Here is a 12,406-nt window from a genome sequence, read left to right on the forward strand (position 1 = left end):
GTCATGCCTTACCTTCCTGTCTAAACAGTGCAGTGAAAACTAGCAAAGCAACTCTTTTTTGACCCGAGTATTTTGGCCATGGGGGGAGATACTCTGATTTCCTAAACTGTATCACTATGCTGCAATTAATGCCATTAAAATGAATATCACTCACCTAGAACATTACAGAGCTTAGGAAAACAACAAAATTACAGTTTCAGAAACCCCAAGGAGCAGAAAGAGACATCATCAACCTATCTGCTTAAAATGTACATTTACTTAAAATATTTGTACAAAAGACCTAACATTTCTGGCTAAGATTCAGCACTCCATGAGCAAATATAATTTATTTCTGTTGGCATTTCATTGTCTAGCCAAGGCAATGAGTTTTTTCTGTCTGAGCTCTAATTCTGTAATTTTGTCACCGAGGTCAATATGAGCATCCCCGTGAGTTAATGGGACATCATGGGAGCATAAACTCTAGTCCCAGCTTTCTGTGACCTCTTCTCCCTGCAAGAGCTCCTGGATGATCCATCCACAGGGCAGGGAGCAGCATTTATTAAGTTCTTAAAATCAGAATTGCAAACATTCAGCCTATGCTTGTCCCAAGCATTGCAGCTGGTTAAATGATCCAGAGCCTGGGCAGATGTGAGTGAGATGACCAAAGTTGTGGGTTGTTAAGCTCAAGCCCTGCCAAGCACAGGATGAAGAGAATTTGTGACATTTGGGTGGAAACCCAGCACCTTGGGTTCAGTGGTACCCAGGCTTAAGCACTGAAGGCACAGCTGTTCTGCCCAAGGCTTCCCTTGTTTCCACTTCACTTTTACATCTGAAGTTCCCCTTGAAACTTCATATTGACAAAACTGGTGACTCCAGATTTTCAAAGGTTGAGTATTTCTAGTATCAATCATTTACTATGTTCTCTTCATTTAATGGACTTGTCATGAACAGCCATGGCCACCTCACACACTTTAAAAGCATGTCAAAAGTCTTCTTCTAGGCTTCAGTCAGGTAAAAAAACCAAACTCAAACACATTCTGCATGTCCTTTGTTATGGCTCCAGGATATACTGAAAAAGTTAATATTAATAATAATATTAATAATATAATTATCATTTATACTCTCATATTATTACACACCTTAAGTTCCAGGGCCTCCTTTAGCTTAGGTCATCCCTTTCTGCTAGTTTACAATCTGGGCTACCTCAAAATACAGACACAATAGAGGGAGGGGAAAAGGAAAGAACTGAAAGAATTACAGCAGACAGATCACAGCACTGGATCAAGTAAAGCTGAGCACAGTGAACTGGCTGAGGGTCTATGCAGGCAGTTTCCTAAAGGCATCCTTTCAGGCATTACTATTATGAAGAAATCTACAAGCAAATAAAATGCCAGTCAGATTTACTCTGAAGAATAGTTTTGCCTTCCATACACAGCAATGTGGGAAAAAAAAGACTAAGTTGCATCTGGAAAATTTTGTAAAATTATGCAACAGTTGCCTCAGAAGAGAAATGTTTATCTGTTTTGCCAAGTTTTGCTCGTTCTCAAGCAAAGAATTCTTTTTTTTAGTCCTCTGAGAAAAGTAAATGCTCAAAAAACCAAAATCAACAGGAAGAAGTGAACTTAAAAAATAAACAGACTATCATTCTCGTATCTTGACATTAAAGATTAACATGCAATTTCCCAGATTTCTCAGTATCTAATGACTCACAGGGGTTCACCTAGGCCAGGCTGGGCAACAGCAAAGCCCAGCAGACCCATCATGTCCTCATTCCATGGCTGCCCCTTTTGTTTCACATTTTAATTGATCTTCAGCTAATGATTTTCACACAAGTACCACATAATAATTACAGATTTATATTCAGCACCTCTCAGTGTCACTTCCAAACAGCTACTTCCCAGAAACTCTTTGGAAATTCCTACCATCATTACAGCCCACAAATACGAGTAGGTGTGCACACACACACAGAGGCTAAATTGAAAGCCTACAAGGATTTGTGAACATTTTATCTATTTGAGCAATCAAAAACTTTAGATGAACCCTGCTGAAAGCCCAAATCATTCCCCAGCTGAGATACCAAACGCTGAGAATATACATGTCATCTAGAGAAGCCCAAAAGAGAGCCACTAAATAAGATGACTCGTGACTTCCATCCATCCATCCATCCATCCATCCATCCATCCATCCATCCATCCATCCATCCATCCATCCATCCATCCATCCATCCATCCATCCATCCATCCATCCATCCATTTTTAAGCGCAGGCAGAAGGAAGTTTGAGCCAAAGAGTTCATAAAAACATCACTGCTATGAAAGAAAAATGCTACCATTAGAATTGCACCATTCTGATAGAATTGTGTAGGGACAAAAATGGTGAAGGAAACATAAAAGAAAAGATAAATATCTAAAGTGGAAAAAAAATGTATTTACACCCTTTCCTTTCCTCATTTGTGCTCATTATTTAACATAACTCACTGATTCAGCCTCTGGCCAAGCTACCTCATAAAAAATTAATTCATATTGGAACAAAAGATGTGTCTTGCTCCAATATTTAATACATTCAAACACAGATTTATCACTCAAGCAAAAATGAGCCCAGTTTATACTCAAGCTATCCTAGTAATCCAGGTAATCAAGGTGCACAGCATGAACTTGCTGTTTGATCAGCTGTTGCTGTGTGCAGTCAACTGAACAGACTCAATTCAATGTTTTATAAATGCATAATACCATCAAGATAAAGAACAGCTGCTTGGGAGGCAGGAGGATACAGGGGCATCTTTCCTCCCACCCTCCTCACTTCCAGCTGGGGGAACCTGAAAAGCATGAAAAAGTTGAACAGTATAAAGTAGTATCTGTAAGATGAGCAGCTTTAAAATCAATCAGAACTTCAGGGAACTTTATAAACACCTGAAAAATGAAGTGCCAGTAGAAGCCAGGTCACCACCATAACTTAATCTTTGTAAGATGCCCAAGCCCCTAATGAGCCACAGCCAGAGTCTTCAGTGGTAAAAATTAATCTGTGATTTATTTTGCCAGATGTGCCAGCTCCTAGAAGTAACCCACAAGGTCTCAGACTTTCTAGACTAGACCACCCATTCTTCCAGGGCTGGTTTTCACTTTGTTTTCCCCCATCCTATCCCTTGCTCTCCTTTCTGCTACACAATCAGACACAGACCCCCTAAAAAAATCCCAATGCCCATCATTTCCTTGGGCAGTTCCTTGCTCTCCATCCACTGCTGCTGCTGCTCCTGATCCTGTTAAGAGCCCACAAAACTCACACAGCTGAGTCCTGTGGGGCTGTGGGTGGCACAGGAACAGAAGCCTTCTCTTCCCACAAATAATATTATCACTGTTTCTTGACTAGGTCAATGCAACTCCTCTCTGGCTTGACAGGCACTTTTCAGCACCTCTTTTATTGCTAACTAATCCAGAACTCAGGGTCTCCCCAAATGAGACCCTGATTACCATTCTTCTTCCTCATCCCTTCCACCCCAAACCAAATAATGTCTTGTGCAGAAAATTCATTTTTCTGACTGATTTTATACTGGTTTTTCTTTAAAGCAAGCTGTTGGAACAGAAAACTGACAGGACAAAGAAAGTTGTGCAAAACTCAAGAGCATGGGTGGGTTATTTAGAAGAATGCTAGTCATTGATGGTTTAAATACCAATGGCCTCAAGTGCAGCCTCACTGACCACTGAAAACAGCAAAAATACATGTTCAACAAGAATAATGCAGCATTACAAAATTATAAACCTTAGACATGAGTCAGTCCACAAGAGAAAAAAAAAAAACAAACAATGGATTAGATAAATGACCACATTTTGACCATCCTTCAAGGCAGCAATGATAATAACATCTGACATTAGTTTACAAGGATGAAATAGGTTATCTGTCCAGAAGGAAAATCACATTAAGTTCAAAAATGGCTATATAAAAATTAAATGATTGAAACTTTAATGAGATAAATGGAATTTCCTCAAGAAACCAAAGTCTGGCTGAAGCCCTGGAGTCCTCACCACAAAAAAGACAAGGACCTCTTACAGCAGGTCCAGAGGAGGCCCACGAAGATGATCCAAGGGATGGAACACTTTTTTCTATGAGGGAAGGCTGAGAGAACTTGGCTTGGAGAAGAGAGGGCTCTGGGAAGACCTTATGACAGCTCCCAGTGCCTAAAGACATTTATCAGAAAGATGAGGATGAAATTCTTAGTAAGGCCTGTCACAATAAAACAAGGGATAATGATTTTTAGACTAAAACAGGGTAGATTCATATTAGATGTAAAGAAAGTAATTTCTTACAATGAGGATGGTGAAAAGCTGGAACAGGTTGGACAGGAGAGGTGGTGGGAACATTCAAGGCCAGGCTGGACAGGGCTCTGAGGAACCTGATCTAGCTGAAGATGTCCCTACTCATTGCAGGGCAGTTGGAATAGAAGAAGACCTTGGAAGAATGGTCTTCAGAGGTCCCTTCAAGCCCAAACTGTTCTATGACTACAACTCCTCAGGACTGATGACTGATTTTAGAATCATCTCTGAGTGGTTTGTAAGGACATCAAGACACATTGTCAGCAGAGAAAATCCAAAGAAAGGTCTTCAGTGATATAGGACCCTGCTCAGTAAACTTTTCTAAGCATGATAAACTTCAGAGCTGTATCAGTGCACTCTGTGAAATAATTGCTGCAGAACAGAGACAGAACACAAAGGCAAACAGCTCCTCTTTTGGGAAGGGGCAGAGACAACATGGATTTTTATAATGAAATAACATAACTATTTAATAACAGTTGTCAGTTGTGTTATGGAGAAGGAAACTGTGGCAGTGGGAAATGTACCAAAATCCCCCAGATTGTTTACATACAGAATAATAACTTCTGAAAAAGAAAAGCCTTCTGAATTGATTAAATTAAGCATAAGGCCTAATTCTTTGACATTAGCTTCTGTGTAAGATATGTAAATATAGAGCAAACTCTCTGCTGGTTTACAATAATACAAGCAGCACTGGAAGTTTGCCTCTGGGACTGTCAGGGCTGTGTAAGCCCACACTGCTCTCAGGCTGCCTCCTTAGGCAGTGCAAACATGAATACACAGCTTTTTGGCTATCTCTCCAGCTTTGGGTAAGACTACATACACACACCAGTAAGAGAACCTCCAGTAGTCAACAGCACCCTTGTGAACACACTCCTGAGGTCATCTTAGACAGCCTGAACACTCCAGGATGGAGTCAGAGCAGAGGGCTGCTCCTCACAGCCACTGGGACCACAGGCACCAGTGTTTAACCCAGACCTGTGTCACTGTGGTGTCTGACATGGTGCCACTTGCTGGAGACTGACACTGTTCACTCCTTACAGCAGGGGAAGCACAATGAATTGCATTTCTCTAAAATAACTCCTGAACTTGATGGTGCCAAGGAGTAAAATGAGCAAATCATGATTCATAAGTATGCAGAATTTGATCTTCTGGCAACCTCTTGATGCTACAAGAAAATGATAGAAAGAAGTAGACAAGGAGAAAGCAGAGAGGATGGACATAGAGGATGCAGGTGCACATCTCTGGTCCAAAGATGACCAAGTAAATAATATTTAACTGTGTCTTCATGGAAGAAAGAAGAGCACAAAATTGAAATACTCACTCTTTCCATGTCACTATCTTTGATCAGGGAAAATGTGTTTCCCAAGACAACCAGCTGGAAATGTCTATCTGAAAAAGTAATGCAGAACATCACGCACTTGATCTGAACCACCTCCCTAGTGCAGACAAACACCACTCACCACCTCCAGTGTGGCTGGGTTCTAGTCAAGTGCTAGATCAATCTCTGACAAATCTCACCAACTAAAAGTACCCCTGCAGGTGGTTGTCCAAGCAAACAATGCACAGACCTTGCTTACAAAGAGCTTCCAGTCTCTCCTGAAAATTGTTAGTCAAAATTAAAAAAAAAATGCAATTCAGCAGCACAGATAAGAAAATCCTGTGGACTCTCCAGTTTGTAACTTTAACACCAACTGCTGCACATAAACTTTGGCTCCCTACCAGTTATTTCCTTTAATAGCTTAACATACTTCCCATAATAAATACAGCAATTCCTTTCCCAAAGTTTTGCCATCCTAACTTACCTTTTTTCCCCTTCCATGGTAGTTTTCACATTTTGCTGAGCAGACTGCATGAACTTTCCCTAACAGAACCCTTTCATAATGGTTAAATAAGCTAATGGAAAACCTTTCCTTAATGAAGCATCACCCTGAGCCTTGTGAGATGAGATGGCTCCTGCAGGTAGGCTGGAAAGCTTCTTATCAAATCAACTCTCAGACCAATTAGGAGGTCTCAGACAGTGAATTACAAGAGCTGTCCCTGCTGCCTAGGCTACCAAACCATTTCACAGCATTATGCAGCTGCTTTCTGTTCTGTTTACTGTGCATTGCCAAGTTTTTTTCTTTGAAATGTCTAGAAGTCAAATGCAGATTCCACCTAACTGGCTCCTACTGCTTTAGCCATGAGAGTGGTTGAGTACAAAAGGAATAAATTCCTGCTGTCAGATACAGAGACAGGTGAGTGAAAATGTGAACCAAGAGCTTCATCATGCCAACTGACAGGAAAATGTCTTGGACTCCCTTTGCCAGAGTGCATCCCAGAGAGGGTGACATTCCCTGGAGAGGGTCCGAGTCCTCCCATTGATCAATCCAGTCTGGACTCCCAGACCAGTAATGTTCTCCAAAAACATTGTCTTATTTGGCAAACCATCTTTTCAGAGGAGGAGTATAGAGACATTGTAATTTACTACCAGAGGACAAAAAGAAACAAGTATCTACTGAATATTACATGTTTCATTTATAGTTTTCTTACAACTTGTCCCAGATTTTTTTTAAAAAACAATTTTGCCCTCTGCATCAGTCTATTTTTAAACAGATAGAATACCATCAGATAATAGCCCTCAAAATACCTGGACTGTTTTGGGATGTTTTGGTTTCATTTTTATTTTTAAAGTAACTTGACAGTGGTTCACAGATGCAGTGAGAGCTACTGTAATTACACAGCAAATTAAATTGTCACACAAATTAAAAGTGAGGCTTAAGAAGAGTAGAGAGCACAGTGGCATCAATATAATGAATAAGAATAGGTATGAAAATATTTTTAAAACCCAACATAACAATAGAATTACTTTATCTTACAGTATGTTTTGGTTCTAAGCTTGCAGGAACATGGCAGGTTGCTCGTGAACAGCAAAACACCAAGCATACTTCAAAGAACACTATAACTAACAAAAGACTTCACCTTTAAGGAAAAAAAATCAATCTCACTTTGATTGTAAAATCTGTGCACTAGAGATTTAAGAGAAGCATTTTCTTAAGTCGGACTGGCATAAGATTAGGATAAAATCTGATCATTTACTTGGAAACAACACAAGGAAAGCAGTTCCCAAGGCAAAAGCAGGGACAAGAAGACACTTTTGAAAACAGAAGGAGAAAGTCTGTAACTAAAATTTCTGAGCTAATTTCAAGATTTTATTTGAAGTCATTGGTGTCTCAGTTAAGAAGATAAACAAGTTTGATGATGTAACTTTATAGTTTTCTCATAGTTGTTTTGACCCTCATGCTACAGGAGCCCTTCAAAGTAAAGAGAGGACTCCAAGCAAAGAGAAGAATCAGTCACAAAGCACATTCCAGCTCTAGGAGGGTCTGTTATGCTTCTGATCTAAATATTCTTTAGTACCAGGCATGCTGCATGCAATGTGTGGCTAAGCATTTTCATATATGCATTTTGACTCTGGGAAATTTTCTTTTAAAGTATTTCTTTTGAATCTGCACCCTTTGCAAAAAAAAAAATTTCAAAAGCTTTTGCTGAAGTTTTATCCATAAAACAGAATCTACCCTTAGTAAATCCTCCTGTTCCTCCAAGGTCTTCATTATCATCAATATTATAGAGATTACCTGATATCTTCAGAAAAGCCACAGGCCATTACTTTGATTTGAAGGAAATGAAGACTAATTTTGAGTAGATTTTCATTGCATAAAATTTAAATTGTTCCTTAGTTTTATTCTTCCCTTTTATGAAACCTTCAATAAAGGACACTAAAAATTATTCAGCAAAGGAAGTGGCATCTTCAGATAAAAGAACAGAGACTGCCAGGGTTGTGAAGGCCTCTGCACTGTTATTTCATGATCAGGATTTCAGTCTCTACATTTTAAAACCTACTAATTGCATCTGGATAAAAAAACCAGGCAGAGCTGCTGCCAAAGAGGGCCTGAACCTGCAAATGGGCAGCTTGCTTTACCTGCAGAAATAAAGAGAAAGGAGATGGCCAAGTGGCAGCTCTGTGACACTTGTTTGTGTGCATCCTCCTGCTGGCACAGCAAGTCTTTGTTTGCTCTGCAATTCCCTGCTTTGCTGGGGCTGGAGCAGGTGGCTCGAGCACACCTCCATGTGACAAGAGCCTTCTGCTGTTTTCACAGGCAGCAGCCACAGAGCCTTGGTCAGAAGAGCCTCAGGCAGCCCAAATCCAGAGACCTTCTGAAGGAGCACACACAAATTGTGGAGAAGCAACAACCCCAGTCTCCAAGGGGTGCCTCATTCTAAAAATCATACACTTCACTTTCTGGTGGACAGGTGCAGAGATCTCAGCAGCAGCTGTGCATGTTAGCAGGGGTTTTAAATCTGTGTAAGGAGATCTAAAACCACAGTTCCATCACCTGGCTGCAAGTTTAATGATGTACAGACAAGAGGGAATCAGAGGTGAACAGGAGCTTTACACAACAGCTAAAGGAAAGGGACTGAACAGGGGTACTTAGTCAACAGCAATTTTTGTGCCTGTATATTTTTCCAGTCTTTGTGGGAAGACAGGAGAAAAGTTGCTACAGCACGAAACAGGAGCATTTTGGTGGGTATTTAATGTAAAGGGAAGTAAATAGAAAACTGGTTCCCTCTGCCACTTGCTGCTGTCTACAGGTGACAAACAGTGAAAAAAACAATTGACCAGAGCTCAGCACTGCTCCTCTGTCCTGATGCTCTTCCAGAAAAACCTAAGTGGGCTGTGCAGGCTTGCCATGAAAATATTCCCATGGTAACCATGGATAACAAGGGGAGTTTAAAAGCTGTTACACTGACTCTTTCACTCCAACTCATTCAACAGAGGGAATGCAGCACTGCTGCTGTACAAAACCATGCCACTGGAAATGTTTTTGTTTACAAGGCATGAACAGATATTTACCATGGGCTAATTACTTTAATTGAGTTTCACTGTGACACATTATGTAAGTTAAAAATTAGCCATAGCACTGTGTTCAGAATCCACTGTGCTTTATAGAAAAGCAATGGCTAATTTTTGCTGTTTGTATAAACACATTGAAACACTCAAACATTATTCAGCAGTTTGTTATCAGAGAATCGTCCTTAGGAAATAATGCCTATGATTTTGTCTCTGCATTTTGTATGTAATTCAGATTATATGCCACACACCTTAACATGATGGTTAAACAGACACCTAGAATTATACATAAGTAAATAGTGGAAATTAAAAGCCATATGAAAAACAGAAGGACAAAATCACATTTTGTAACAGATCTCAAGGAATTGTTTGTGGTTTGGCAGGAGATACTGCTGGATCTGTGGGTGTGTGCACACTCCTCATGCTCTGAGGAGATCACCAATGGGACAGGAGCTATCACTCCATACCTCCCTGTGCTAAGGGGCCAAAATGCAACTGTTGACATGCCAAAGGCACAGGGGGAAAAAAATCTACTGCCCATGCACAATTTGTTTGGCACATGCATCTCAGAACAAAATGTTCAGGGGAGAGATTCACTGTGGGCAGGCACAGAGGTTTCCTAGCCTAGACTGGGTTAAAAACAGCTGATTGTCACTCAAGTGCAAGAAGGCTCCAGGGCCCCAGTGCTGTCTGTCCATTCTGCCAGGCTGCTCATGCTCTCAATCCCATTCCTGTGCTGAAAGGGGAGCTAGAAACTTCCTATCCACCCAGCTGATTTCAGGCATTTTTCCTTTATGCCTCTACCTGCACTGAACAAAAGGCAGCCAAGGATTGAAATTAATCACATGTGACTGAGGGCCTCCAGCTAACACCCCTGGACTGGGTGCAGAGGATGCTGAGTGCTTCCAGCCTCACTTGTTTAAAAGATCCAGGGGTACTGGAAAAAATTGCACAGGTTCAGAGGATGCCAGGAGTGGACAGTGGAAGAACCAGAAAAATAAAACGTAAATGTACAAAATAAAATTGAATTTTTAAAAAAAATTTATTAAAATGAACAATAGTAGTAAAAATGAATGGTAATGGATATAAATGATAATTAAAATACAATGTAATAAAAATAATTTATTATAAATATAATAAATAAATAATAGTGGAAATAAACAAAAATGGAAAAATAATAATAGAATAAATAAGAATAGAAATTAATAATAATATAAAAATGAATAACAATAAAACCAAAGATAAAGTAAATTATAAAATAAAAATAAGATAAAAATAATTAAAATAACACTACAATTGACATTATTAATAGTTTATAATAACAAAATACTGCCTGCACCATACGACACCGAAGGATGGGGTTGTGCTCAGCCGGTTTTACCGAGCCGGCGGGGATGCGCTCGGGCCGGGCGGGGGTCGCGCATCCCCCGCCGCGCTGCTCCATCCCCTCCCCGCCGTCCTCGCCGCCCCCGCACCCACCTGAGATGCCGCCCCCGATCACGACCACGTCGCATCTCTCGGCCATGGCTCTCCGGGGCTCGCTGCTCCCGCGGCGGCTCCGGCCGGGCTGTGCCGGTCCCGCCCCGCGCTGGCGCCGCCCCCGCTGCGGGACCCGGCCCGTGCGGGAGGTGCGGGAGGTGCGGGGCTGCTGCTGCTGCCGCCGGTGCCGGGCACTGACCCACAGCCAAGGACAGCCCAGCCCTGAGGGTCTCTCCTGCCTCCCGCACCAGCTGGGCAGGGAACTCGGCCCTGGCGGAGCAGCGCGGCTCCCAAGGCGCAGCAGTCGGGGGTCTCTGCTTGGCTATGTTGGAATTCACTTCTGCAGCCACCCTGGGGCTGCCAGAGGGGGCTGTGGCTGCAGAGCTAAGGACTCTGAGATGTGTCAGTGCTCCTGCAGACCGACCTCCGGACGCAGAGCTGAGCGTGAGCCCCAAGAGGTTCACAACCCCAGAGGGCTCGTCCAGACCCGACAGTGTCATCAAATCCGCCGGGATGCTTTAGGCCGGTCCCCAACACACCCAGCAGGGCCTTCCACTGCTCAGGTTTCTGTTTTACTGCGAGGGTGGCACCAGGAGAAGCGGCATTGGGGATGCTCAAAGCATTAAAGAAGTTCGGTCTGGTGTATCTGTAGGGATCCCATCCAGCAGTCATTTCAGTCATACCTGACCTCCCACACCTGTCACCCTGTTTTTTCAAGTTTTTCTAAGCCATCTGTTTTTTACATTCTTGTAACGAACTTTCTCACACACTTCATGTCAATAACTCATTGTTTTACAGTCTTCTATGGAGGAGAAACGTTTGATAGACTTGGTTTGTCCAGTGTCGTTAGAGAGGTAGCACTGTCATCCTCCAATCCACTGTCACTTTTGTAAATCTATAAATGTTAGAGTCAGAAATTAAACTTTCCTCTTTTTTACCTTAGAGAGTTGACTGTCCTCATCATTTTATTTCCGGCAGGCTCCAGGCAGAAGGTTCCCAGCTCCAGGACATCCTCTGAGCCAAAATCACTTGTTCAGTTTCTGTCATTCTCCATGTCCTGGAGCTGTTCATTGCAGAAAGCAGGCCATGAGAGTCTGGAGAGGGCTCCCTGTCCTTCTTCTATAATACCTCAAGTGAGAGCTTATGGGGCTCAGAGATAGGGACATCTGAGATGGAACTCACAAATAATGACTACAGTGGGCACAGTCCTGCATTTTTAGGCAAAATGGGGAGGGAAGAAAATTAAAGGAACAGGAAATAGAATAAAAATAGAAATACATATTCTTACTCTGTTTGAAAGTATCTGTCTGATTAAATCAAACACCAAAACCTCTTTATCCTGAGAGAGACACAATTATCAAATTATCAGAAATAATGGTTGCAGAGACATTTCAAATCCCATATGAAACACGGAAAATTGGGGAAGGCTATTCCAAAAGCAGAAGTGGGTAATTTTATGGACTCTTGTCAAGGGTAGCTATGGTTATATTTAGGTACTTAATGCCAGGTGCCACAACCTCTTAATGTTCTCAATATATAACACCTATTCCTGGGATTCTTCTCGTTCCTGTTTTTCTCTTGTGGCTCTGAGAGCCAATATCTTTTTTTTTAATAGGTTTGTTTGAAACAGAAGGCTGTGTTGCATGCATTTGAGGGTATGTGGTGAAGGACCTATGAAGGCACAAAGCCCTCCAAGGGCTCCTGTTAAGACACAACGGAGCAAACATCTGTGTCATTAAGTCTGTTTCTGTATG

General features: G+C 41.7%; 1 protein-coding gene across 1 annotated transcript in view; it reads right to left on the reverse strand.

The window, feature by feature from the left end:
• The window catches only part of LOC103815768 (amine oxidase [flavin-containing] B), a 51,346-nt gene extending 40,588 nt beyond the window's left edge, over positions 1-10,758 (reverse strand). The window contains exon 1 of the mRNA XM_009089606.4: positions 10,653-10,758. Within this exon, the coding sequence (XP_009087854.2) occupies positions 10,653-10,698 (46 nt within the window). The 5' untranslated portion in view covers positions 10,699-10,758. The remainder of the gene's footprint in view (positions 1-10,652) is intronic.
• Positions 10,759-12,406: the final 1,648 nt, after the last annotated feature.

Source organism: Serinus canaria, chromosome 1, assembly GCF_022539315.1.
Source record: "Serinus canaria isolate serCan28SL12 chromosome 1, serCan2020, whole genome shotgun sequence".
Taxonomy (NCBI): domain Eukaryota; kingdom Metazoa; phylum Chordata; class Aves; order Passeriformes; family Fringillidae; genus Serinus; species Serinus canaria.